This window comes from Monodon monoceros, unplaced genomic scaffold (genome assembly GCF_005190385.1).
Source record: "Monodon monoceros isolate NGI ecotype Baffin Bay Population unplaced genomic scaffold, NGI_Narwhal_1 Super_Scaffold_19, whole genome shotgun sequence".
NCBI classification, from domain to species: Eukaryota; Metazoa; Chordata; class Mammalia; order Artiodactyla; family Monodontidae; genus Monodon; species Monodon monoceros.
In genome coordinates, this window is record NW_021703775.1 from 69,871,869 (window position 1) to 69,896,572 (window position 24,704).

Here is a 24,704-nt window from a genome sequence, read left to right on the forward strand (position 1 = left end):
AATATATATAAACTCAAAGGAGTTACATTAAAACCCTATAATCCTAAATCTGACTTGGAAATATCAGTTGAAACTCTTCATGTTTCTTTTAAAAAAATAGCTATTTCCTAGCTCTGTCCACTAAGAAGGACTAGAAACAAGAGCCATAGCTATTAGGCATCCCTTGTGTACAGATTGTGGTCTCTAAATGTCATTTTCCAATAATAGGAACCAGGCTCCTTTGAGAAATGACTGAATCCAGATTTGAGCAGGAAATGTACAAGATGAGCCTGAAACATCTTGCCATACCAAAAAGCAAGGCCCCACTGGCCAAAAATGAGACAAGTTGAGCCTCAAAAAGAATGATAACTGTAATGGGTTGAAACTCCTCAGCTATGCTGAAGTCCATGATTTATAATGTTACTTTTTAAATAAAAATCATAAGTCATCTTTGGAAGATGCCAGGAAATCAAATCATTATTTTGAAGCTTGGTAAATACCATTTATCTTTTTTTTTTTTTTGGTACAAGCTATGGCTCACAGTAACCAAATATTAGTTACTGAAAGAAAGGAAAGCCCTAATGAAATAATCTAGGCCCTTGCTACTCCAAGTGTGATCCATGGACTATCAGCACTGGCTTCACCTGAAAGCATGTTAGAAATGCAGAGTTTCATGCCCCAATTCAGACCTACTGAATCAGAATACATAGTTTAACAAGATCCCCAGGTGATACCTATGCACAATAAAGCTGGAGAAAACTGATCTACAGAATGATCATCAATGGCTACTGAGCGATCAGGTGAAAAACCTAATGGGGGGAACTTCATAATGAAGTGAGCCACCTGGCAATACCTAAATGCAGGATGTCTTACAACACGAAATGAGACTCAACCAGACATTATGTCTCTCCTGATGTGACACAATAAGACTGCCCAGGGGTTAACTGATGAAGTTGAATGACGGGCATACAGAGGTTCATTATATTATTCTCTATACTTTTATATGCTTTTCCCACTTTCCTATTTATTTATTCTTAATTGTGGTAAATAATACATAAAATTTACCATCTTAACCATTTTTAGTGTACAGTTCAGTGGCATTAAGTACATTCACATTTTTGAGCAAACATCACCTGCATACATTACCAGAACTCTTTTCATCTTGCAAAACTGAAACACTATATCCATTGAACACTAACTCCCCATTTCCCTCTTCCTCCAGCCCCTGGCAACCACCATTCTACTTTTTGTCTCTATGAATTTGACAACTCTAGGTACTTCATATAAGTGGACATATAAGTATCCTTTTGTGACCGGTTATTTCATTTAGCATAATGTCTTCAAAGTTGAACCATGTTGGGACTTCCCTGGTGATCCAGTGGGTAAGCCTCCACACTCCCAATGCAGGGGCGCAGGTTCAATCCCTGGTTGGGGAACTAGATCCTGCATGTGTGCCGCAACTAAGAGTCTGCATGCCACTACTAAGAGTCCACATGCTGCAACTAAAGACCCCATGTGCTGCAACTAAGACCCGGTGCAGCCTAAATAAATAAATAAATATTTTTTTTAAAACCTGAGACTTAAAAAAAAGGTTTAACCATCTTGTACTATGTGTCAAAATGTTCTTCCTTTTTAATGCTGAATAATATTCCATTGAACGTATGTACCACATTTTGTTTATTCATTCATCATTGATGAACACTTGGATTGTTTCCAGTTTTTGGCTATTCTGAATAATGCTGCTACAAACATTGGTATACAAATAGCTATTTGAGTCCCTACTTTCAATTATTTGGGGTATATACCCAGAGGAGGAATTGCTGGATCATAGGGTAATTCTATTTTAAATATTTTGAGGAACTGTGATACTGTCTTCTATAATAGCTGCACCATTTTATATTCCCACCAGCAGAGCACAGGAGTTCCCCACATCCTTGCCAACACTTGTTATTTTCTGGTTTTTGATAATTGCCATCCTAATGAGTGTGAAGTGGTATCTCATTGCAGTTTTGATTTGCATTTCTCTAATGATTAGTGATGTTGACCATCTTCCCATGTACTTATTGGCCATTTGTATATCTATCTTCTTTGGAGAAATGTCTATTCAAGTACTTTGCCCATTTTTCAATTGGGTTGTCTTGGGTTTTTTTTGCTGTTGAGATGTAGGAGTTCTATATATGTTTTGGGTGTTAACCCCTTATCAGATGTATCATTTGCAGATATTTTCTCCCATTCCATGGGCTGCCTTTTAATTCTGTAGATGTGTTCTTTAATGCACAAAGTTTTAATATTGATGTAGTCCTGTTTACCTATTTTTTCTTTTGTTGCCTGTGCCTTTGTTTCATATCCAAGAAATCATTGCCAAATTGAAAGTCATGAGCTTTTCCTTTATGTTTCCTTCTAAGAGTTTTATAATTCTAGCTCTTACATTCGGTCTTTGATCCATTTTGAGTTAATTTTTTGTGTATACTGTAAGGTAAGGGTCCAACTTCATTCTTCTGCATTATATATGTTTGAATATTTCTATTTCAAAGTTTTAAAAAAAGGTTTCTTTAAGTTATTAAAAAGTGTTCTCTACTTATATTGCCCAACCTCCCATACCTCATCATTTTATCCCATCACCTTGCACAGTGTTTATCAAACAGTGGGCATTCAATTATTATCTGTGAATAAAATGGATGAATATTTAAAGTAAGAAAGGAAAGGAAGGGAGGGAGGGAGGAAGGGGGAAGGAGGAAGGGAGGGAGGGGGAGAAACAGATTGGAAATATTGTACATATTCTAGCCCATGCTAATGGCCTAGTTCTCTGAGCAGGTCTACCCTGAGAACAGTTCCTTACCCACATAGTGCTCAGACCTGCAGAGGCCAGACTCCATCCTCAGCAGATTAAACATCACAAACTCCTTGAGATTTGAGAATCATTTTTGGTATCCTAAAGTAAATCATTCTTGGGTCAAAGTAAAAGGGCTGGGTGGAAAAGGGGCTGTTTTTTCACCTCCCTGGCCTACAGAAAATAGGGGGTAATTACAGCAGAGATGCAGCTGTCCCCACTTCTCCCATGGATTTTCTCTTCTTAAAATGCTGGCGCTTCCCTCCCTGGCCTCTTTCAATGGCTCAACTCTTCGATATCCCAAATAAATCTGAAATCATTCACATTCAGTCAACAAATCTCAATTGAACACTTCTGTGATAGGCACAGGGGATACTGAGATGACTAGGATACTCTAGAGATCCCCAGTCTGGTCGGGAAGAAAGTCAGACAATAGAGTGCTACAAGTGTTATTAAGAGATGTATTATGATAAAATAGAGGAGAGGAGGCCTCACTCTTCTTGAGGAGCCTTTTTGTATCCATTACCTACTGCTGCATAACAAACAACCCCCCAAATATTAGTGGCTTAAAACAATAATCATTTTACTTGCAACCAATTTTGTAGGTCAATAATTTGGTCTGCGATTAGTCAGGAAGTTCCTTTGCTGATCTCACGGTAGGTCATTCATGTAGGTTCAGTCAACTGGCAAATCATCTGGGGCTATTTGGTCCGGGAGAGCTCAGTTCAGACAGCTTGTCTCTGCTCCATGAAGTCTCATGCTCTGGTAGAGTAGCTCAAGAAGCTTCTTCACATGACAGTGAAAAAGTTCAGTAGCAAGAGCGGGCAAGTTCAACATGTAAGCGCCTCCCCACCTTTTTTTTTGGTCGCACTGCGTGGCTTGCAGGATCTTAGTTCCCCGACCACTGGGGAATTCCCTATAAGCACTTTTCATTGTTCCATTGGCCAAAGCAAGTCACACGGGCAAACCCAAATCAGTGTGCGAGGGGACTACCCATAGGCTGTGATTACAGGGAAATATGGTTCAGTGGGACCATTCAACGTTCCTCAATTTTTTTTCTTAATTTTAAAGGCTTATTTAATTTCTTTTACATAGCTCTACACATAAAGTGCTTAAAAGTTATACACTTTTTTTCTCTTTTCCTTTTTTATTGTTCCTTAACTCCTATGACATCACCCTTTTCCAAATAACCCCAAACAACTTACATATAAAGATAATGATATATATAAAAAGATTCCATATCTTTTTCCATGCTCATCTAACTCGTGTGTGTGTGTGTGTGTGTGTGTGTGTGTGTGTGTGTGTAGTCATGTATATGTGTATGGGGATGTTTTGTCATTTTAACACAATGTTTCTCTCATTAAACAAATGTTTCATGTAAATCCCTCTGTGACAACTGCTATAACTCTTGGTCATTTTTCAAATGGATGCACAGTATTCATCATTTATTCAGCCATTCCCCTAGTGCTGGGATCTATTTTGTTTCTAGATTTTTGGCACTGTGATCAATGCTGCAGTAAACATTTCTCTCTGTCTGTCCTTACATAATTGTTTTTTTTATTTCTATGGAACACCTCAGAAGTAAGTACTATATTGTCATTTTATCATCATTACAATATTTTCTGACATCTGGTAATATGTCTTCCTTACTATTGTTTTTCATATATTTCTTGGCCATTTGGGGGAATTTACTCTTCCACATACTCTAAGATTTTATACAATTTAAAAAGACCCGGGGGAATTCCCTGGTGGCCCAGTGGTTAGAATCTGCCTGCCAATGCAGGGGACACGGGTTCGAGCCCTAGTCTGGGAAGATCCCACATGCCACGGAGCAACTAAGCCCGTGTGCCACAACTACTGAGCCTGCGCTCTAGAGCCTGTGTTCCACAACGAGAAGCCACCGCAATGAGAAGCCCATGCACCGCAACAAAGAGTAGCCCCCGCTCACCGCAACTAGAGAAAGCCCGCGCAGCAACGAAGACCCAATGCAGCCAAAAATAAATGAATGTATAAAAAGACCCGGGCTTCCCTGGTGGCGCAGTGATTGAGAGTCTGCATGCTGATGCAGGGGACACGGGTTCGTGCCCCGGTCCGGGAAGATCCCACATGCCGCAGAGCGGCTGGGCCCATGAGCCATGGCCGCTGAGCCTGTGCGTCCGGAGCCTGTGCTCCATAACGGGAGAGGCCACAACAGTGAGAGGCCCACATACCGCAAAAAAAAAAAAAAAAAAAAAAAAAGAATCTGCCTGCCAATGCAAGAGACATGGGTTCGAGCCCTGCTCAGGGAAGATCCCGCATGCCACGGAGCAACTAAGCCCGTGAGCCACAACTACTGAGCCTGCACTCTAGAGCCCATGAGCCACAGCTACTGAGCCCGCGAGCCACAGCTACTGAGCCCGTGAGCCACAACTACTGAAGCCCGGGCGCCTAGAGCCCGTGCTCTGCAACAAGAGAAGCCACCGCAATAAGAAGCCAGTGCACTGCAACAAAGAGTAGCCCCTGATCGCCGCAACTAGAGAAAAGCCCGCGTGCAGCAACAAAGACCTAAGGCAGCCAAAAATATAAATAAATAAATAATTTAAAAAAATAAAAAGACCCTGTTGGCATTATAACTAAATTAACAATAAATGTATATATTAATCTGGTAGATTTGACAATTTTATGTACTGTCTTCTTACCCCATAGCATGATAATTTTTCCACTTGTTCAGATCTTGTTTTCTGTTCTCCAATATAGTTTTATAGTCTTCTATATATAATTCCTATGCCTTTCTTAAAGTTAAGTTCCTTAAATAAGTTAAACTTATTCCTAAGCCTTTTACAGCTTGTGCTATTGTAAAAGGGATATTTCTCCCATTTTTTTCCCCTAAGTGCTTAGCTGGAGAATAAAGCTATTGATTTTGGTGTACGCATCTTGCATCCAGGCATCCTAACAAATTATCTCATTAATGTTAGTTTTGTTTTGTTTTGTTTACTGGCATCCCTTAGGTTTTCTAGGTCTACTCTCATATCAACGGCAAAAAGAGATAGTCCTATCACTTTCCAATGTTTATATCAGTTACTTCCTTTTGTTTGTGTATGTATTAGTGCATTTACTAAAACTTCCCAAGTAATGTTAAATAATAATGTCAATAGTGGGCATCCCTATCTACTTCCTGATTTTAACTGCAATGGTTTTAGTGTTTTTCCATTTAGGATAGTACTTGCTGTGGGTTTTTGGTAAATAATACACAATTCCTTTTATTCTTCTTTTGCTCGAGGTTTTTGTAACAAATGGCTTCTAGGTTTAATCAATGTATTTTTAGCTTCTATTGATTGGCTCACAGGGGTTTCCCTGGTGGCGCAGTGGTTAAGATCCGCCTGCCAAGGCAGCAGACACAGGTTTGAGCCCTGGTCCAGGAAGGTCCCACATGCCTTAGAGCAACTAAGCCCACTACTGAGCCCTCGTGCCACAACTACTGAAGCCCACACGCCTAGAGCCCGTGCTCTGCAACGAGAAGCCACCGCAATGAGAAGCCCGTGCACCGCAACGAAGAGTAGCCCCCGCTCACCGCATCTAGAGAGAGGCCCTGCGCAGCAACGAAGAACCAACGCAGTCAAAAATAAATAAAATAAACAAAAATTTATTTTAAAAAATAAAGATAAGTATCCGATTTTTTTTTTTTTGCCCTCCTTCCGTCCCCCTGCAGGGGAGGAAAAAGAAGCTACCTATCTTGGGCTTCCCTGGTGGCGCAGTAGTTGAGAGTCTGCCTGTCGATGCAGGGGACACGGGTTCGTGCCCGGTCTGGGAGGATCCCACATGTCACGGAGCTGCTGGGCCCGTGGGCCATGGCCGCTGGGCCCGCGCGTCTGGAGCCTGTGCTCCGCAACGGGAGAGGCCACAACAGTGAGAGGCCTACATACCGCAAAAAAAAAAAAAGAAAGAAAGAAAGAAAAAAAGCTACCTATCTTGTTTTTACACAGGCGCACATACGTGTGTATTCTTCCAACCCAGTGGTTTTTGACTAGAAGTAATTTTGCCCCCCAAGGGATATCTGGCAATGCCGATACATTTTTTTATTGTCACAACTAGATAGGAGTGTTGTTGGTATCTAGTGGGTGGAGACCAGGGATGCTGCTAAACATCCCAAGCTGCACAGGACAGTCTTTCACAACAAAAAAATTTAGTCCAAAATGTCAATTGCAACAAGGTTGAGAAACCCTGATGTAGCCTATTTATACAGCTTTTAACCAGGCTAAATTGCCTCACTGGGCAGCGTCTTCCAGAGGCCGCTCCCTCATCCCCAGGAAAGACTGGAGGAACCGCAGAAGTGACAAGAATCCCGGGACTGTTTTACCTTCCCTTTGCCCCTAATGCTCCTCTCTTTTCTCAGCAGCACCCTGCTTGCCCACCCTACTGGGACGCCTGCCCACAAGAAGGGCAGGAAGCCAGACTTAAAGCCCAAATGGGCTAAAAGCCTGGCCTGACTGAGAAATGGACCGCTCGCCTGCCAAGAGTTCGCGTCTTGCTGCCTAGAGAGAGGAAAGTTTTCTCAAAGTGAGGGCTGGAACAGCATTTCACGCCAAACCAAGAGAAAGACTAGATTCCAGAGGCTCAAATTTAAAGAAAATCTGATTTGCCGCCACTAGCTTTGCATTTTAAAGGGAAAGGAGGCGAAGGAAGAAGGGGAGGGTCAGCCCCACCGTTTGCACTACCCAGAGTCCAGCCGTCCATTGTGGTGGTGGCCGAGGCAGCGCCACTGCTCCAGGATTCTGCTCCGAGGACTCGCAGGGGGCGCAGGAGCGCGCCGCGTCACCTGGAGCAGCAAAGGGGGCCACCCGGAGCAAGTAAATAACTTTCACGGGCTCCAGTGACCCTGGCGGGCGAGGGATTCCAACTCGGAGGGAATGAAACTTGGCTTGACGCTCTTCAGTGTCTTCCTGCTCCGCCGCAGCCAACCCGCACGGCCATCCTCTCTGCACCTCGTCCCAGCCTGTGTCCTCCGCGTGGGGTCGGTCCGGAGGCTGCAGGGGCCCCGCGGGAAGGAGCTCAGGGGGCTGCGGTCGGACGGACTGAGGGAGGCCGCTGGCCGGCAGGGGTCGCTGCGCCCCTCAAAGAACCTCGGTCTACCCTGTGTCCTCAGAGAACATGTTAGCTGTGCACTTTGATAAGCCCGGAGGACCAGAAAACCTTTACTTGAAGGAAGTGGCCAAGCCAAGCCCAGGGGAGGGTGAAGTCCTCCTGAAGGTGGCAGCCAGTGCCCTGAACCGGGCGGACTTACTCCAGATACCCAGGGGTCTGGCAGCGGCTGGGACTGGGCGGGACTCCAGGTTCTTCAATAAATATTCACCAGGGGCTTCTCTGGTGGCGCAGTGGCTGAGAGTCCGCCTGCCGATGCAGGTGACACGGGTTCGTGCCCCGGTCCAGGAAGATCTCACATGCCGCGGAGCGGCTACGCCCGTAAGCCACGGCCGCTCAGCCTGCACGTCCGGAGCCTGTGCTCCACAACGGGAGAGGCCACAACAGTGAGAGGCCCGCTTACCGCAAAAAAAAATAAATAAATGAAAATAAACATTCACCGGATGAAGGAAAGACCTAAGGCACTACCATTAATGCTCATCATGCGTGCTGGGGGTTCTGAAACTACAACCACTTAGCCTCTGTTGTTTACACAAAATACAGGGGTGTTTGCACAGCAGAGTCCACCCTGCATCAAACCATTGTCTGCTCAGGTTTGCAGATAAGGAGACTGGGCGCGCGCGCGCGCGTGTGTGTGTGTGTGTGTGTGTGTGTGTGTGTGCTCCCGCGCTCGAGTGTTAGACCTTGCTCTATCTCCTTTACTCCTCAGGCAGCCCTGTTCACCATTTGTATTCGACAGATAAAGAAACTGAGGGTCAGAGAGGTTCAGCAATGAGCCCAAGGCCACACACTAATTTATTTATTTTTGGCTGCGTTGGGTCTTCGTTGCTGCGCTCAGGTTTTCTCTAGTTGTGGCCAGTGGGGGCTACTCTTAGTGGCGGTGGGCGGGCTTCTCTTATTGTGGAGCACAGGCTCTAGGCACACGGGCTTCAGTAGTTGTGGCTCGCAGGCTTTAGAGAGCAGGCTCAGTAGTTGTGGCGCACGGGCTTAGCTGCTCCGCGGCATGTGGGATCTTCCCGGACCAGGGCTCGAACCCGTATCCCCTGCATTGGCAGGCGGATTCTTAACCACTGCGCCACCAGGGAAGCCCCCCCAAGGGCACACACTAGTAACCAGGGGAACTGTGACTCAAATTGAGGTCTTTGTCTTAAGGCTCCAAAGTCTGTATTCTTTCCACTCTGAGGGTCCCAGAGCTGGCAGGGGGCAGTACTCTAAGAATTTTCTTCTGACTTCTTTTTGAAGCACTAAACTAGGCCAGCTGCATTTTTTGAATTAAGAAATGTACACCAGAATCACAGGAGGCACTTATTAAAAATAAATAGGACCAGGACCCAGGCATGTGTACTTTGAAAAGGCTCATCAAATGGTTCAGATGCACACTCCTAGTTCATCCCTCTGGTCTCAAGCATCTGATTGAAGGCTTCTGAGGACTGTGTTGAGCAAGTACAGAGCCTGGCACTTGATATATCAGAACTATCATTAAGGAGTCCACAGTTTGGTTTGCAAGGCAGAAATAGAGACAGAGATGTAGAGAACAAATGTATGGACACCAAGGGGGGAAAGCTGCGGGGTGGGGGTGGGGGGTCGGGGGCGGTGGTGTGATGAATTGGGAGATTGGGGTTGACATGTATACACTAATATGTATAAAATAGATAACTAATAAGAATCTGCTGTATAAAAAAATTAATTTAATTAAATTGAAAAGAAAAGGAGTCCACGGTTTTATTCCCAGTCTTGCTATTAATTTGCTTTGCCACCTTGGACGAGGCATTTCCCTGCCCAGGTCTCAGTTTCTTCATTTGTAAAACAAGGGGTTTAGATGAGAGAAATAGCTAAGGACTCTACCAGTTAGACATCCACTGATTATGGGACCTACAGTCTCTTATTTGCATGAAACAAATCACCTCTCCTCTCATTTTTCTTGAACTAAAAAACCTAACTTTAGGGCTTCCCTGGTGGCACAGTGGTTGAGAGTTCGCCTGCCGATGCAGGGGACACGGGTTCGTGCCCCGGTCCGGGAGGATCCCACATGCCGCGGAGCGGCTGGGCCCGTGGGCCATGGCCACTGAGCCTGCGCGTCCGGAGCCTGTGCTGCGCAGGGGGAGAGGCCGCGACAGTGAGAGGCCCGCGTACCGCAAAAAAAAAAAAAAAACACCTAACTTTACCCTGAACTTTGTCTTGAAAAAAAAAAGGGGCTATGGGAAGAGGGCCAGGGGCGGTGACACACAGACTTCTGATCATGTTTACTACTTAGTGCACCCTTTCTCTGCAGAGACAAGGCCAGTATGTCCCACCCCCAGGAGCCAGCAACATTTGGGGACTCAAGGCATCTGGACACGTGGCAGAGCAGGGGCCTGGCTGCCAGGGACACTGAAAGATTGGGGACCCAGCCATAGTTCTGCTGCCTAGCGGGGGCCAGTATGTCACTGTCCCCGAAGGGCTCCTCATGCCCATCCCGGCAGGACTGACCATGCCCCAGGCTGCCGCCATCCCAGAGGCCTGGCTCACCGCCTCCCAGCTGTTACACCTCTTGGGTAAGGACCACCTCACCCTACCTCATGCTTACTCTATACAGCATGGTTCAATTGCTTCATGACTCAGCCACCTCAGAACCCAGCAGTCCTGCAGGGCAGCTTTGATCTGGCCACTGAGCCACACCCAACCCCAGCACCTCAGCCTACTGTACCATCAGTAGTATCAGGTCCTCATACTGTGCAGCAATACTGAGGCTGAAAATTATGGTTAGCACATAGAAAACCTGGAAAGCGCTGGATGAAAGGCCTGTGCACATCTTCACACGGTAAGCGCAGCAGTAGTCCCAGCTTCTCAGTCAGGCTAAGCTTCTCTCTGGGAGCCCTAGCACAGCAGAAGGAGCCATTCAATCAACTCTTTAATTCCTCCCCAATCCCACTGAGGCCAGCAAAGAGCTTACATGAGGGCCCCTGGCTTTGGGGAACTCAGTGTAACTGGCAAGACAACCACAGTGTTTGGAAGGGTGGCCCTGTCTCTAACTACAACAGAAGCTCAAGATGGGAAAAGTTGGTGTGGGCAAAGGGGGTCCAAGAAGGCTTTCTGGAACAGAAGGCCTTGAAGGGTGGCAGAGCTGTGATGGACAGATGGCATACCAAGGTGGCCTAAGAGGGTCAAGGTGAGATCAGCTGCTTCACTCAGAAGTGAAGGATGACAACTGTAATTTATGAAAGATGAGACTGGGACTAGATTGTGGTGGCCTTGAATGGCAGGCTATTTGGACTTGACACGAAAGCCAATCAAGAACCACTTGACATTTTGAGGAGAAAGTGACATAATGGAAGCTCCATTTCAGGAGGAGCCTGGTGGCTGTGTGTGGGGCCTGGATTTGTGAGACCAGCTGGAGGCCAGTTTCAGACTGTAGACAGGCTGGCTTCAGGTAGTGACAGCGGGAATGGCGGTTGTTCTTACTCATTCAGGTATAGGTCAGAGATATGTTTTGTTATTATTTCACAGGTAGAACAGAGATTATGGATGTGGCTGCTAATAACTGTTTCCAAAAGTTGTTTCCCACTTTGACCAGAGGCAGTAAAACAAAAAGTCAATATGTTCTCTCAAAACAGCCAGAGATTTGCATTTGGTGGTCCCAGGGCCAGGTGATCATGGTAGAATAAGCCTATGTGGAGAATGTGTAGCAGTTGCAAAGCAAAGAAAATGGTTCCTGTACTTTCTGTCGCAGGAAATGTTCAGGCTGGAGACTCTGTGCTAATCCATGCAGGAGCAAGTGGTGTGGGCACAGCTGCCATCCAACTTACCCGGATGGCTGGAGCTGTTCCTCTGGTCACAGCCGGCTCCCAGCACAGGCTTCAAATGGCAGAAACGCTTGGAGCAGCTGCTGGATTCAATTACAAAGAAGAGGATTTTTCTGAAGCAACACTGAAATTCAGCAAAGGTAAATAAAGCTTCTGCAATTCAGCAGGAGTTTCAGAGATGATTAAATAAAATCCTCACCAGCCTCAGAGTTGCCTCTGGATCTGTCTTCCCTCTGCTAAAAGCACAACAACTACCCAGGCCAAATTCTAGTACTCTGGTGTTTGACCACTGGAGACAGGCAGGCAGTATTTAGGACTAAGATGACTTTCCTGTGCATTCTTGTAAGTGATATGATTCATACGCTTTTTAGAAAGTGGATAATCACACAGAGTTGGCCTGGAATTATTCAGGACCTCTTTTTCCCAACCAGCCACTCTGCAGTGAATTAACAGGAGGCATGGAGCAGAAACCAGTTTGGAGCTGGTCAGAGTAGGCTTGGGTAGGTAGCTCCCTAAGTGGGTGAGTAGATGTGTATGCCTCTATATTCTGAAACTGAATCTGCATATATTTGGCTCATCCCCTTCCATTGTTCCACATGCGTCAAAAAGGAGAGATGAAAACAAAGCTAGCAAGGCCATGATTCAGGCAACCCAGCTCAGACACTTGATAACTTAGATATGGACTAGCCTGTCCTGCAGCCTGGGGTGGATCTCCCCTATTCCCCTGGGTGCCAGTGGGTTCTCTACTTACATGGAGGTCAGGGGGAATACCAGATCATGGTGCTGCCCCATTTCCCTCCTGCTGTGGCAGGGATCATAAAATATGATCATATATAATATCACACATGTATAATAGAGTTCAGCCAACTAAACTCCATTTACAACCATGTTTCTATAAGCAATGTTCTGCATTCCAACCTACAGATTTACTGCTTGCACTTGTATTTATATATACCCATATTTCCACAAATATACCACGTAATCTTATTTCACACCAAGCTTTCTGTGTCTGACTAGCATCACATATCTGTGTTTCATGTGAAAGGCGCTGGAGTCAACCTTATTCTAGACTGCATAGGCGGCTCCTACTGGGAGAAAAATGTCAACTGCCTGGCTCTTGATGGTCGCTGGATTCTCTATGGTCTGACGGGAGGTGCTGACATCAGTGGGCCTCTGTTTTCAAAGATACTCTTTAAAAGAGGAAGTCTGATCACCAGTCTGCTAAGATCTAGGGACAAAAAGGTGAGTGATGGGTGAAAAGAAAATGTGATTTAACTATTATCCATAAAAGTGTGATTCATTCACATAATCCTGAGAAAGTAAGATCATATATTAAGTTAGAGAGCCTATGTATTAATAGAAACCTGCCCCTCTGTGTATAAATAGGTAACCTAATTTCACAGAACTAATTAAAATTGGTTGATAAAGGCCTCAACATCTTGGAAAGAGGGTAATGTATTATGTAAACTTTATAACAATGAACAAAGCATTGACCATATTAGGAAATACTACTAATAGTTCCAAGACTTTGTTTTCAAAGGCAGAACTGTTCTCAGTGTGCTAAGAAAGCCTCTTAGGTAAGTAAGGTTAGTAAGCTTCTACCTTTAACAGATTATACATTCATGAAATCTTTTCTGTGTGGCATTCCAGCAGGTGCCAGCTTTGGGAGTTTCGTAACAGGGTTTCACAACTGCTGGGGGGATAGCAGAGGTTAAGCATCCCTTTTGAATTGAACTTATATTAAGTCCTGTCTGTGGCTGCCTCCTGCTTGAAGTCTTTATTTAAAAACAGCCCTTCAGCTTTCAGTGACACTAATATTTTCTCCAAGCTTTGGTCTTTATCTGGGACAGAACAGAGCTTACAAATCTAGGGACATGCACATACATGCTGGTAGTGAAGGGATTACATACCCTTGTGTGACTTTTCAGATGTGTACAAGTTTCAGAGAAAGCAGAAAGACTAAGCAGGGTGGGGAGTGGTAAGGTAAGGCCTCTGTCCAGGCTGATGGTCTCCTTTTCCTTATCTTAGTACAAACAGATGCTGGTGAAGGCTTTCACAGAGCAAATTTTGCCCCACTTCTCCACGGGGAACCCTCAAAGTTTACTGCCGGTTCTGGACAGAGTCTACCCCATAACTGAAATCCAAGAAGCCCATGCGTACATGGAGACTAACAAGAATGTGGGCAAAATCGTCCTGGAGCTGCCCCAGTGAAGGAGGAGGGGCAGTACAGGACAAGGCTACCTCAGGTCTTCCAAGAGCAAACTTGGAGAAAATTCACAGTACTTAGGCGACCGGGTGCTACACCAGGCTCGCCTGTAATCCCCTATTCCTCTCCCAGCCTCAAATGATCAGTGCAAAGCCGGTCTAAGGAAATAAAGAGTGGACTTGAAGAGTGGCGCGTGGACTGTGTCCGTCAGGGTGGGGGTGAGGTGGGAGTCGGGACTGGCATCTCCGAGGAGATTACAGAAGAGGCCCGGTCAACTGATGCTGAACTTTGGGGGCTGAGCCAGCGCCAGGGGTTCTGGGTACGGAGTACAGCGTCGGCCACGACCCAATCAGCCAGAACCCTGCAGGCTCGTCTTAGTGCACTGTCAGGGGCCCAGGCACACCCACGCGTCCCCCGCACAGCAGCGCGCACCCCGCAGGCCCGGACCCCACTGTAGTCCCCGCCCTCTCCGGCAACTCACCCAGGCGCAGACCCATCTCTCACAGCTCTCCTCAGCCTCCACCCCCTTCTGCCAGCTTCCGCTGCTCTGGGCCTCCGCGACCGGAACACCGCCCCTTCTTAAGCCCAGGTCCCGCCTTTCAACCTTCCGGCCTCTTAAGTCTCTCAGACCCTTTTTGCCCTGGAGTCTTTTCCTGAGGGGAGACTACGTCAGCACGTTTCGGCGTGAGACGGTGGTATTCCGGTGTGTTAGAACAGCTTCCGGCGGAGTCTGGACGTTGATGTCTTGCGTCTGACGCCGTGTTGCACTCGAAGCTGAGAGAGCTCCTGAGGAGTGTGGAGGAATTCACGTATTTGCTGCGGTAACCTCATCAGCCTGCTAAGATGGCGATGCAAGCGGCCAAGAGAGCGAACGTGAGTGTCTGGGACTTCTGTCGAGGAGGGGGAGCACTTCGCTGCTGGGCTTTCTCATTGGCGTAATCAGAGCATTCTTGGCCTTCCTCCGTCCCCTAGGCGGGGAAGCCCAGAAGTTACTGACCTGTCAGGGGGGATTCCATCCTGGACCGGTCCTTAGGGATGTGCCCCTTGAGCCACACTTCCGCCCCTACCCCTTTTGAGAGTTCCTCTAAGTCTGTTATCCTAGTGTCAGTGATAGTGTTAACAGCCTGTGTTGCTTCACCTGCACCGAGGACCCGGCGTCAGGATCTTCTCCTCGGCCTAAAAGTCGGTAGCACAGATGAGTCCGCAATAAATAACTTATGCTTAACAGGCAGCTGGAACCTGGAAGTCTCCTCAGATCATAGAGCTTTTTGGATCCTTCATTAATGTTTTCAGTGATAATTTTGAGCACCTAGTATGTACCAGACTTGAGAGATAGGATACAATAAATCAGTCATATTTATTGAACACTTACTATGTGCCAGACACTAGTCTAGGTATCGGAGATACCTAGAATAAAACAGAAAGGCCTGCTGCTTACATTGTAATATTAGGGAGTCGCGGTGTTATGGAAACCTAAGAAAAATTATCTTAGGAGAAAGAGTAGTCAAATCTTAAGATGCTGAGAGGTACAGTAAGGTGAAGACAGTTAAATATAGTGAGATGAAGATTTTTGGTAACTTTGATGATAATCATTTCAGTGGATGAAATGTGGGATGCGGTGGGATGAAAAGAAGGTAGAAGTTGAGAAAATGGAGACAGCTCTTTCCACAAATTTTCTCGTAAATAGGGAGAAAAGAAATTGGATGATAGTTAACTTTTTTTAGGATGTGTGGTATAAGCTGTATTTGTATGCCAATGGGAATGATCCAGTAGAGCCGGAGAAACTGATGATGTAGGAGAAAGGTGGGTTAAGTTCAGGAGTAGTTTGGGGCAGGTGAGGGGTTGGCATAGCAATGAGAGGGAAAGTGGCTGGATATGCATGAATGCATATTGAATATAAGGTACTTACCATTTGGTCGCATCTATTTTCTCCAATAAACAAGAGCCAAGGTTATCACCTGGGATGAGCAGGGAAGAGAGGATACAGCTCAACTCGGATGTTAGAGGGAGTGGTGATGGTAAGGTTTGAGGAAAGAAGGGAAAATGTGATATAGTCTCTTGCAGAGTGAGAAAGCAGATTTACTGGAGATGTATATTGTGATTGTCTGACAGTGTTTATCATCTATTTGAACTTAACCTTAAATCTTAAAGTCTAAAACTTTATTGTACTTATTTGTTTACCATTTGTCACCATTTGAGGGCAGGGAATAAGTATCTTATTCTTCCATTTATACAACACTTAGGTTAATGCCTGAAGTAGTTGCCAGTTTAATAGTTATTGAGCAAATTAATGTCTAGTATGTAATTAAGTATGTTAATAAGAAGCACAGGAGTGAAATCTGGACCGGAGATACATATTTGAGAGTCATCGACTCAGTGTGGAAAACGTGTGTGGTTAAGAGAATGTAGAGTTAAGGGGAGTATACAGAGAGTCAAGAAAAGAAGTCTAAAGGTGAAACTCTGTGGAAGAGCCTATTTTAATGACAAAGAAGACTGAGAACAACTGGCCAGAGAGTTAGGAGGAATCCAAGGGAAGAGTGTCAAGAAAGGTCAAAAACGTAATAGTCAACAGTGTCAGAAGCCTCAGAGAAATTAAGTTGATGAGAATTGAATACTGTACTCCAAAAAAAATTTTTTTAATGCAAAAAAAAAAAGAACACTGCAAGTGAAAGGTCTTAGTGCATAAAAGCATTTTTCATCAGCGTGCTGGAGTAGGAGCTAGATTGTGGTAGGCTGATGAGTGTTAGGAACTAAAGAAGCAGTGAGTATAACCTGCCTCTTTTCATATGCTTGACTGAGAGAAAAGAAAAAAGAGCAAGATAGGATAGCAAATAGAGGGCTGATAAATTCAGGAAAGGCAGAAAACTTGTCTTTGTTCCTTCACTCTGTAATCCTAATACCTTGCCTTGCCTGGTGTATTAACGAAGGCACTTATTAAATATTTGAGTGAATGAAGAGGGATCCAAATAAGTGTTTTGTTTTGTGTAACAGTTGGGAGTACATAAGCAGCTGCTCACGTGAGTAATAAAAGAAGCCAATGGTGAGGGAAAGGCTGTAAATTCAAAAGAAAGAGATCATCGATAGAACAAGTTCCTGAGAAGACCCGAGAATGGTCATCAGTGCGAGTTTTATTATCCAGCAAACAGGAACAGTTCCCTTGTTCTGTCCCACACATGTCTGTGGCATTGAGGACTTTTAAATGAGGTTGGAGATCTTTATTTACCTGTAGTGACTGTAAACCTGGGTTTTGTAGTAGCCCCTTATTAGTTCCTACTAATAGTCCTCCCTAAAACCAATGCTTTTCCAAAGAGCGTGCCATTTTCAGTAATATCAGATTATAATTCTTATTCTTGGCTTATAAAAATTATGCATCATCTTTATTAGAATTTATTATGAGAATTTTAAAAAAAATGATAGCACTCCTGCCTCTGATTATAGTGACAACACTATATTTTTCATTTTAGATTCGACTTCCACCTGAAGTAAATCGAATTTTGTATATAAGAAATTTGCCCTACAAAATCACGGCTGAAGAAATGTATGATATATTTGGGAAATATGGACCTATTCGTCAAATCAGAGTGTGAGTCTTACTGAGACATTTGAAATGTCATTTAAAAGAAAATGATTGAAAAAAAAATGATTGTGTAATTTATAATCTCAAAATTATAGCTGACAGAGGGCCTAACCAAGAGCCTAGAGACCAAGGGAAAAGTACCTACAGAGACCCTGATGATCCAGCTCAGTGAGAGCCAGGAATGGTAGTTGTGAAATTATAGAGAGCATGAAGTAGTAATGAGTGGTTTGAGGGGAATGCGTGGGAAGAGAAAGAACCAACATTTATTACATACCTACTATTTGTTAAGAAGTACTCTACTGTGGTTTTTATATGCATTAACTCTAACTCTCTCAACACTCTTCACCATCTCCTTTACTGATTCCAGAATTTCTGAATAAGCTGTGCAAAGGGATATAAAAGTAACAGAAAAAGGCTTTTTTTTTCAACTATAGCTTTCTATTGAAGATTTAAAAGTATAGGGCAAAATAATTATAACATAAATCCATGTTTTAATTTAAAGATTGGGGTTCATACCTTCAAATGATGTTTAACATCTGCTATATGCCATTTGTAATAGGTGCTTTTGTTTGCATCACCAACACTACAGCCCTGTGTGGAGGTGAGAGTGTCTCTTTCACAGGTGAGACTAAGGCTTAGAGAGTAAAGTACCTTTCTAGCTTCACACAGCTATTTAGTGATAAAATCTTCTGATTCTAAATTGAATCTCTACACAGTACCACAGCTGCTGTCATTTTAACTAGTATACATAAGCCAATTACCTGAGTCCATCTAAGAGGATTTCTAAGCTTTTTATTTTTAATTGGAATATCCCTTTCTTAATACATTTTCTTTTATGACTTGAGAGTTCCTCCGTGGCTTTTAGAACTCTGAGATCTTGAGGACTCTCCTTTACAATGATCACTATCCCTCCAAAAAGTAAACCAAGAGCTAGAAATATATCATCATTGGTACTCAAACAGGGATGAAAATGAAGTGTTATAGAGCAGCTGTCCTTTTTAGGAACTCCCTTTGCATATTTGATAAAAGCTTTTGACGCTTTCTACAGAATACACACAACGTTTTGCAAGTGATTTCAGTGGGTACATGGACTCTAGGTTGAGAACTCCTGTTCTAGACATACAAGAATAGTGTACAGAAGAATCCCTGACTTGGGGCTCAGGAGACGAGATTCTACTGCAGGCCCTTTTACTAGCCATGTGACCCTAGACAAGTTGCCCAGCTTTTTCCTCACATGTAGGACAATTGGTCACCTTAATTGGCATGTAGTAGACTCTCAGTGCTTTGATTTTGATTATTAAAGCCATGAGTAAGGTAGGACAGGTGATGGAGCCTGATGTCACTATTTGACACATGAAGCAGCTAAAGCTCAGAGAGGTTAAGTTACATGATTAGGTTTTCTTGTTTTCACTTTAAGCTTTTACCACCAATCAAGAAAATAATGTTGACTCAGTGCTTAACATATAGTAGGTAGCAAGTACATGTTTTTAATTAAAATTACAATGTGGAGATCAAGATATTAGGTTGATAATTAGAGGCTGGGGCGCTTGAGATGGAGAGTCTTTTTTTTTTTTCACATCTTCATTGCAGTATAAATGCTTTACAATGTGCTAGTTTCTGCTGTACAATAAAAGTGAATCAGCTATATGTATACATATATCCCCATATCCCCTCCCTCTTTTTTTTTTTTTTTTTTTTTTGCGGTACGCAGGCCTCTCACTGCTGTGGCCTCTCCCGTTGCAGAGCACAGGCTCCAGACGCACAGGCTCAGCGGCCATGGCTCACGGGCCCAGCCGCTCTGCGGCGTGCGGGATTCCCCCCGGACCGGGGCACAAACCCGTGTCCCGCACATTGGCAGGCAGACTCCCAGCCACTGCGCCACCAGGGAAGCCCTCCCCTCCCTCTTGAACCTCCTTTCCACCCTCCCTATTCCACCCCTCTAGGTCGTCACAGAGCACCGAGCTGATCTCCCTGTGCTATGCAGCAGCTTCCCACTAGCCAGCCATTTTACATTTGGTAGTGTATATATGTCCATGCTACTCTCTCACTTCATCCCAGTTCCCCCCCACCCAGCCCCGTGCCCTCAAGTCTGTCCTCTACGTCTGCATCTCTATTCCTGCCCTGCCACTAGGTTCATCAGTACCGCTTTTTAAAATTGAGATGGAGAGTCTTTAAAATGGAATTAACGCCTCTCCCTATTCTACTTCCTAAGAAGGTGTAAGAGGAAAGAAGAGAGATGCTTTTGTTTTGTTTTGATTTGTTCTGTTAGCTTCCTGGAGAAAAGATGTGTGAGAGCACTAATAGGAGAAAGTAGATCTCCACCCTTCAAATGCTTATTAGCACTTGCTGAATGCATAGCACTGTGGGAGTAAAATCAAGTATAAGGTCATGTTTGCCCTTAAGGAACTTAAATTGTTGTTGAGTTTTTTATGGTTTTATTCTGAAGGAAAAATTAGGTAGACTTTTTGGGAAAATCTTTGGGACAGTGTTTTTTTTCCTTTGGGTAGTCCCAATTTTCATACCTAAAGCATTTTAGAAAATGGTTAAAAGTCAAAAGTCCAAAAGTTGTTAGATTATTTGCAGAAAGTAAAGAATATAAAATTTTTCATCAGGCCCATGTAACCTGACAAAGTGAGAGTGTTTGATGACACTGGCACCCTCCAACCACCCGGCGCCCTATACCTATCCCATCCCCTTTTACAGGAAGCACAAGCTCTGACCAGGGCCCAAGACTGTAGTCTCATCCTAGATCAAATCTAGGCAGGTGCCTCCCCTTCCCATGGGGCCCACTGCCTTTCCTTGAACCTCTGCAGGGACTGTGGCAGTTAATAAACCTTATTCTGCAGTTGCATTGGGTGGATAGAACACAGATGGAGGAAAGGGGATCCATCTTTAGCTTACTGGAGCATAAGCTGAATGGGACCTCTGCCAGCTGTCCCCACTCACAAGCACATGGCCATCTGCCACCTGCAGTTTGTTGCTCCTCACACTTCCCTAGCTCCTCCCCTAACGGAAGCTGGTGAGGTGAGGAGAGGAGGTGGCAAGGAACACCTACACAAGAAGCAGCCCCATATCCATGAGTGAGATCCAGCTTCCGCTTTCCACTTCCAGCCACCTTCCAGCATTCTGCTCTGGCTCACAGGTAACCCCACCAACAAGCACACTTCAAACCCAATCCCTCCAGAGACCCAGCCCTTTTCTCCAGCTACACAGGGCTGTGTAATGCATAAAAGTGCAGATATTATTAAAAATGAATGTGTGAAAGTTGGGAGTTGACTCTTGTTTTAAAAGGGCAATGAATCTTGGGGGAATTCCCTGGTGGTCCAGTGATTAGGACTCCGAGCTTCCGCTGCAGGGGGCACAGGTTCAATTCCTGGTTGGGGAACTAAGATGCCGCATGCCACATGGTGCAGCCAAATAAATAAATAAATACATAAGCAAGCAAGCGATGAATCTTCTAAGAAAAGTGTAAGAAACTACATTGGCTCTTTACATTGGAGGACATCCTTTCCTGGCCATAAAGGATGGTGGTTGCTGTTTTCCTGTGTATCATTTATAATTTTGCTATCTTCCTGGTAGGGGCTTCCTTCCAACCCCAGCTCCTTCTACAGACACAAAATGGTTTTATTTTTATGGATTTGGTAAACTTTAGTAAAATATTACCCAGAAACTTTTGTCCCCTACATTGATGGAGATTTTTTGTGGGTTTTTTTGTTTGTTGGGGGGGTGGTTTTGGCCGCACTGTGTGGTATGTGTCTTAGTTCCCTGACTAGGGATTGAACCCATGCCCTCTGCAGTGGAAGCTTGGAGTTTTAACCACTGGACTGCCAGGGAGATCCCGAGGTTGTCTTATTTTTAAGGACTGGAACTAAAATTAGAGTGAGGGAGAAAATCAGAATCTTTAGAAACAAGGGACTAGTGTGGTAAATAACTAAAGTATTGGTTCTGTTGCATAAATGCATAGTAAGAAAAACCCCATTCTAGACACTGCTGACTAATCACAACTATCACTCCTAAGGTAGCATACTTTCCAGTGTAAAACTGAAAATTGATTCTTAGTATGAGAAGTAGGAAAGACTAGAGCAGTGAACATGAAAACTGAAAGTTTCAAGCTAGTTCTTTGCTGCTATTGCTTTAGTAGCCATATTAGTATTCTTGATATAACAGTAAGTTTAACCTGAGCTATTTTACTTAAAATAAAAACAAAAATTACATGTTTTGAGAAATTATAGGCTTATCCAGCATACCTGTCCATAGTATGTATTTCCTTTAATGGTTTTCAGGTAAATGTGTATTTTAATTAAGTCCGATTCAACTCGGTAGGGGGAACACACCTGAAACTAGAGGAACAGCTTATGTGGTCTATGAAGACATCTTTGATGCCAAGAATGCGTGTGATCACCTGTCAGGATTCAATGTTTGCAACAGATACCTCGTGGTTTTGTACTATAATGCCAACAGGGTAAGTATGGCCATGGTTCTCATCACGTGGGGACCCCATGTAAGAGTTAGTAGAGAGCTGTACCAGCACTAGGGGAGATGTGTACCCTGAGTTCTTTTCTAGCTACTGCTATTGGTGAAATTCATTTGACTGTAGATTGGTAACTGTTAACTTTGGTGCTTACCACATTTTCAGGCATTTCAGAAGATGGACACAAAGAAGAAGGAAGAACAGTTGAAGCTTCTCAAGGAGAAATACGGCATCAACACAGATCCACCAAAGTAAATGTTTTCTGCATTTTCATTTTGGACTGTTTAAAACCCATGAATGACCACCACTACCCTTTTTTTTTTTTAACTAATAGTGAATGTTGTGATTTCTTATTTGAGATTCAAAAAGACCTCCTTGAAACTTTGATATATTTTAGAATATATTATGTTAATAAACTTGTAGCTTTTTGTAAAACATGTCAGTGTTTTATCTTAAAATTTCTCCTGTATTATACCAGAAAAAAAATAATAAAACAGCATTTGAACCATATCAAGAATTGTTCAGTGGTAGGTGGTCCTAGAGACTGAGTTTCTTGAGGATGGGGACCTTTTGATATTCTTAATGCCTCCAGTGACCAGTACAGTGCTTAGCCATCAAAGGAACTTGTTAAGAGTATTGTTATTTATTGAATGTCTATTAATAATGAAATCTCCATAACAACTTAGTGAAGGTGTAGTTATCTCCACTTCGCAGATCCAAAGCTTATCATGTTGAGTGAATGAATAAAATGCTTACATAAAAAGCTGCTTTTTACTTTTTTTTTTAAAATACTTTTTTGGCCGCACCTCATTTGGGATCTTAGTTCCCCAACCAGAGATCGATCCCGAGCCCCTTGCATTGGAAGCACCAAGTCTTAACCAGTGGACTGCCGGGGAAGTCCAAAAGCTGCTTTTTTACATCAGCTAGTTACTAGCCTCATGAGTACACTTGAATACTTGCTTTACAGTTAACAACGTACCTTTGTCAGTATGGGTACCCTTGTCCTTACAGGTTTATTCTAGAAATGGTCATTCAGATGACAGCACATGGTTAGAAATGTGAGAGCAAGCTGCTTGGGTAGTGCTATTTGTTGTTACACGTCTAAGATGTATTTATGTACTTTTCCCTTTAGTTAGTAAGTGTCTGTGTATATTTTGGACCTTAGCTCACAGTTTATCTTTGCCATAAATAAAATACTTAATGTTTATTCTTATAATCACAGACTCCCATGGCGTGGAAATAGTATGGTTATTACCACATTCATCATAGCTCAGCAGCTTGGAGGAGATAGCTATAATTTTCTTTTTACAGTTTAGGCATGGGCCAAATGGAAAAACATGGACTAATTGTTTTGTATATAACTGTAACCCAAAATCAATTTGAAGGGTACAAGCACTGAATCATTTAAATGGACAAAAGCCTATTCTACTTTTAAATGCATTTAGCTTTCAAATCTAACATTACTGTAAGAAAATGGGCTATTTTATATATACTTTTTGTACTGTCTTCTCAAAGCCTACTATTGAAAATGAAGAAATAATTGTCTTATTTATTAATTATGTCTGAGTGCTTTTTGAAAGCACTGTTAAAGAGTAGAAAAAGTCATTTCTATAAGGGCAGGAAGATGACAAAGGAGCCACAGCTGTAATTTTCTTGTGAATGTTTTTATGAGTTTCTTACTAATTTTTGTAATTCACAGTGTGCTTTTAGGTATTTACAAATAGAAAAAGAATTTTCTAAAAGACTTTTGTAAGGGGACGACAAATTAGACTTACAGTGTGACTTGTCTAAATGGCAGACTGACTTGCCCCTAGTATAAGTTGTTTTAAATTAATAAAAGGGGAAATTCCTTCTACTGACAGTTACGGCAGGTCTGTCATTTTGATTAATATATCTGTTAGTTGAATTTCATGACCTGAAGTTAAGAGTTTAAAAAAATGCCCTCTAATTGTTTGGAAATTTTTTAGCCTGTTCCAGTTATGTTACAAGAACTTTAATTCAGTGGACAAATACTGAGCCTCTGCTCTATGCCATGTCTGTGTGTAGTAAAATGCTGAGGACATAGCTACAATCGGTCCTCTGCACCAGACATTGAAGGCGCAGTTTTAAGAGTGTCAGTAAAGCAGGGCCTGTGAAGCCTAGCATCATATCCTCTCCAGGTGCTAGCCAGTAGGTATTTGCTTTTCCCCCCCACCTCTTCTTAGAGCCTCCTGTTACCACATTGGCTATAAATACTCTAGACTGAGATCTTTTATGTGACTCCATAATGGGCACCTGAAATGGTCCTTGGTGCTATTTTTAGTTATCCTATTGGTGTCACAGCAGAAAACGTGACTGTCTTTTATACAGGCTGAGTTCTGAGAAATTATAGACATTTGTATCATTGAGGAAAGCTAGGAACCAAGACATTCTGAAGGAAACCCCCCAGAAAGGAATGAGTGCAGCACCTTTTGACTGGTCTGGTCCCACTGCAGAGGTGAGCACAGGGACTGGTGATTAGAAGCAAAGCAGCCCCTTTCTCATTTCATTTTCTGCATCTTAAAGCACTGCATCTTCATTAACTCCTCAGTCCTCAGCAGGGGAATACAGCCAGGACTTCTTGGAGACAAAAGGGATACATAAAATAATCAAGATGTTGTGTCCCCATATCACATGTGTCGTCATGTGACGTGTTATCAATGAGTCTATGAAGGAAACTAACTACCTGTTACCTGCCCCTCCCTCAGTCTTGAAACAATTCC

The 24,704-nt window shown here is 43.6% G+C and overlaps 2 protein-coding genes across 2 annotated transcripts; both read left to right on the forward strand.

The window, feature by feature from the left end:
• The first annotated feature begins 6,677 nt into the window (after positions 1 to 6,677).
• Positions 6,678 to 13,949, forward strand: TP53I3 (tumor protein p53 inducible protein 3). The gene is given in 5 exon segments (XM_029231361.1): positions 6,678 to 8,068; positions 10,194 to 10,461; positions 11,637 to 11,849; positions 12,755 to 12,951; positions 13,738 to 13,949. Coding segments are annotated over 5 exon segments (993 nt in total). The 5' UTR covers positions 6,678 to 7,936; the 3' UTR covers positions 13,921 to 13,949.
• A 540-nt stretch (positions 13,950 to 14,489) lies between these two features.
• Positions 14,490 to 22,400, forward strand: SF3B6 (splicing factor 3b subunit 6). The gene is made up of 4 exons (XM_029232685.1): positions 14,490 to 14,788; positions 17,380 to 17,498; positions 21,816 to 21,954; positions 22,129 to 22,400. The coding sequence occupies exons 1-4, from the start codon at positions 14,759 to 14,761 to the stop codon at positions 22,216 to 22,218; spliced, it is 378 nt and encodes a 125-aa protein (XP_029088518.1). The 5' UTR covers positions 14,490 to 14,758; the 3' UTR covers positions 22,219 to 22,400.
• The last annotated feature ends 2,304 nt before the right edge of the window (positions 22,401 to 24,704 follow it).

Coding starts and splice junctions, on each gene's coding strand:
- SF3B6 (XM_029232685.1), top strand. CDS start 14,759: ATGGCGATGCAAGCGGCCAAGAGAGCGAAC. Junction 14,789..17,379: donor AAGCGGCCAAGAGAGCGAAC/GTGAGTGTCTGG, acceptor TTTTCATTTTAG/ATTCGACTTCCACCTGAAGT. Junction 21,955..22,128: donor TGTACTATAATGCCAACAGG/GTAAGTATGGCC, acceptor CCACATTTTCAG/GCATTTCAGAAGATGGACAC.